The sequence below is a fragment of the Mustelus asterias genome, unplaced genomic scaffold (genome assembly GCF_964213995.1).
Source record: "Mustelus asterias unplaced genomic scaffold, sMusAst1.hap1.1 HAP1_SCAFFOLD_4296, whole genome shotgun sequence".
NCBI classification, from domain to species: Eukaryota; Metazoa; Chordata; class Chondrichthyes; order Carcharhiniformes; family Triakidae; genus Mustelus; species Mustelus asterias.
Window position 1 is genome coordinate 17,501 of NW_027594241.1, and position 2,665 is coordinate 20,165.

General features: G+C 53.1%; 1 protein-coding gene across 1 annotated transcript in view; it reads right to left on the bottom strand.

The window, feature by feature from the left end:
* Positions 1 to 1,757, bottom strand: part of LOC144491046 (sulfotransferase 1C4-like) — a gene marked incomplete at its 5' end in the record, with an annotated part of 16,256 nt that extends 14,499 nt beyond the window's left edge. The window contains one exon of the mRNA XM_078208722.1: positions 1,632 to 1,757. Coding sequence (XP_078064848.1) covers positions 1,632 to 1,757 — 126 coding nt within the window. The remainder of the gene's footprint in view (positions 1 to 1,631) is intronic.
* Between the last annotated feature and the right edge of the window lie 908 nt (positions 1,758 to 2,665).

Consider the following 2,665-nt stretch of genomic DNA (forward strand, 5'->3'; position numbering starts at 1 on the left):
TGGAGAGGGTACGGAAAAGATTTACCAGGATGTTGCCTGGTATGGAGGGCATTAGCTATGAGGAAAGGTTGGAGAAACTTGGTTTGTTCTCACTGGAGGTTGAGGGGAGACCTGATAGAAGTCTACAAGATTATGAGGGGCAGAGTGGATAGTCAGAAGCTTTTCCCCCCAGGGTGGAAGAGTCAGTTACTCGGGGGGGCACAGGTTTAAGGTGCGAGGGGCAAGGTTTAAAGGAGATGTTCGAGGCAGGTTTTGTACACAGAGGGTGGTGGGTGCCTGGAACTCGCTGCCGGGGGAGGGAGTGGAAGCGGATACGGTCGTGAGTTTTAAGGGGCGTCTTGACAAATCCATGAATAGGATGGGAATAGAGGGATACGGTCCCCGGAAGGGTAGGGGGTTTTAGTTCAGTCGGGGACAGCATGGTCGGTGCAGGAGGGGCCGAAGGGCCTGTTCATGTGCTGGAATTTTCTTTGTCCTTTGTTTAGACGGTTCCATGGGTACGATGGGTATAGAGGGATATGGGCCATACGCAGCACAGTAGCACAGTGATTAGCACTGCTGCTTCACAGCTCCAGAGTCCTGGGTTCGATTCCCGGCTGTGTGGAGTTTGCACATTCTCCTCGTGTCTGCGTGGGTTTCCTCCGGGTGCTCCGGTTTCCTCCCACAGTCCAAAGATGTGCGGGTTGGGTTGATTGGCCAGGTTAAAAATTGCCCCTTAGAGTCCTGGGATGCGTAGGTTAGAGGGATTAGCGGGTAAATATGTGGGGGTAGGGCCTGGGTGGGATTGTGGTCGGTGCAGACTCGATGGGCCGAAAGGCCTCCTTCTGCACTGTTGGGTTTCTATGAAACGCGGGGCAATTGGGACGAGCTCAGAGGTTTAAAAGAATGGGACGGCATGGACAAGTTGGGCCGAAGGGCCTGTTTCCATGCACTGTGACTCGCACTCACCCCTCACCTCACAACCTGACATTGCTCTTCGCGCTCTGCTGTCTCTGAGTTTTCTGGCTGGAATAAGAAGGTGGACGATTCTCTCCAAGGGAAGGAACCCGGGTGAACTTTGAATCGTCCCATGATTCACGTCTCTACAAGATGTCAGAAAGCTACACGCACGTCATGGTGACGAACCTTGCTCTCTTGAAGCTTTCTAAAGGACTGGAGAAATCTTTCCGCTAATCCACTGGTTAATGGATGACAAGGTGTGGATTTTATTGCTGAATACTGTTACGCAGAGAGTGGTTGGGGTGTGGAATGGACTGCCTGCAGTGATAGTGGAGTCAGACACTTTAGGAACATTTAAGCGGTTATTGGATAGGCACATGGAGCACACCAGGATGATAGGGAGTGGGATAGCTTGATCTTGGTTTCAGATAAAGCTCGGCACAACATCGTGGGCCGAAGGGCCTGTTCTGTGCTGTACTGTTCTATGTTCTATGTTCTTTGTCACACAGTTGGACCTTCTCTGAACAGCCTCCAACATGAGTCTATCCCTCTGCGAATAAGAAGTCCAGAACTGGAGCCAGCGCGGTGCGTACTGTCTCCCCAATGCCCCACACTGTGGCAGCAAGACCTCTCCACTCTAATACTCGATCCTCACCCCCCCCCCTCCCGTCGCCGTCACGTTCCAGTCTCACCAGTTGGCAACTTGTCCACGAAAAATTCAAGGAAGGGGATTCGTTCGTAGACTGGAGCCCGTTTACACTTCTCCACATCACCGTTCCACTGGATCAGATCGATAATCTCCTGGGTCCATGTCGTCCCTACAGAGAGAGAGAGAGACAGAGAGAGAGAGAGACAGAGAGAGAGAGAGAGACAGAGAGAGAGAGAGAGACAGAGAGAGAGAGAGAGACAGAGAGAGAGAGAGGGACAGAGAGAGAGAGACAGAGAGAGAGAGAGAGACAGAGAGAGAGAGAGAGACAGAGAGAGAGAGAGAGACAGAGAGAGAGAGAGAGACAGACAGAGCGAGAGAGAGAGAGAGAGACAGAGAGAGAGAGAGCGAGACAGAGAGAGCGAGACAGAGAGAGCGAGACAGAGAGAGCGAGACAGAGAGAGCGAGACAGAGAGAGCGAGACAGAGAGAGCGAGACAGAGAGAGCGAGACAGAGAGAGCGAGACAGAGAGAGCGAGACAGAGAGAGCGAGACAGAGAGAGCGAGACAGAGAGAGCGAGACAGAGAGAGCGAGACAGAGAGAGCGAGACAGAGAGAGAGACAGAGCGAGAGCGAGAGAGCGAGAGGCAGAGAGAGAGAGGCAGAGAGAGCGAGGCAGAGAGAGCGAGGCAGAGAGAGAGAGACAGAGAGAGAGACAGAGACAGAGAGAGAGACAGAGAGAGACAAAGAGAGAGACAGAGAGAGAGAGAGAGACAGAGAGAGAGAGAGACAGAGAGACAGAGACAGAGACAGAGAGAGAGAGACAGAGAGAGAGAGACAGAGAGAGAGAGACAGAGAGAGAGAGACAGAGAGAGAGAGAAGGTGGGAGAGTGAGACGCTTTGAGCTTTTAAATTTCGGCATGTTCCAAATCTCACCCAACCTGTTTCTCTCCCTCCATCGAGGGAACCTCTCCCTCCAGTGTGGGCCCCTCCTCCTCCACTGTGGCTCCTCCTCCTCCCCTGTGAGCTCCCCCTCCCTCCGGCTGTGAGCCCCTCTCTCTCTGAGCTACTCACCTGCTTT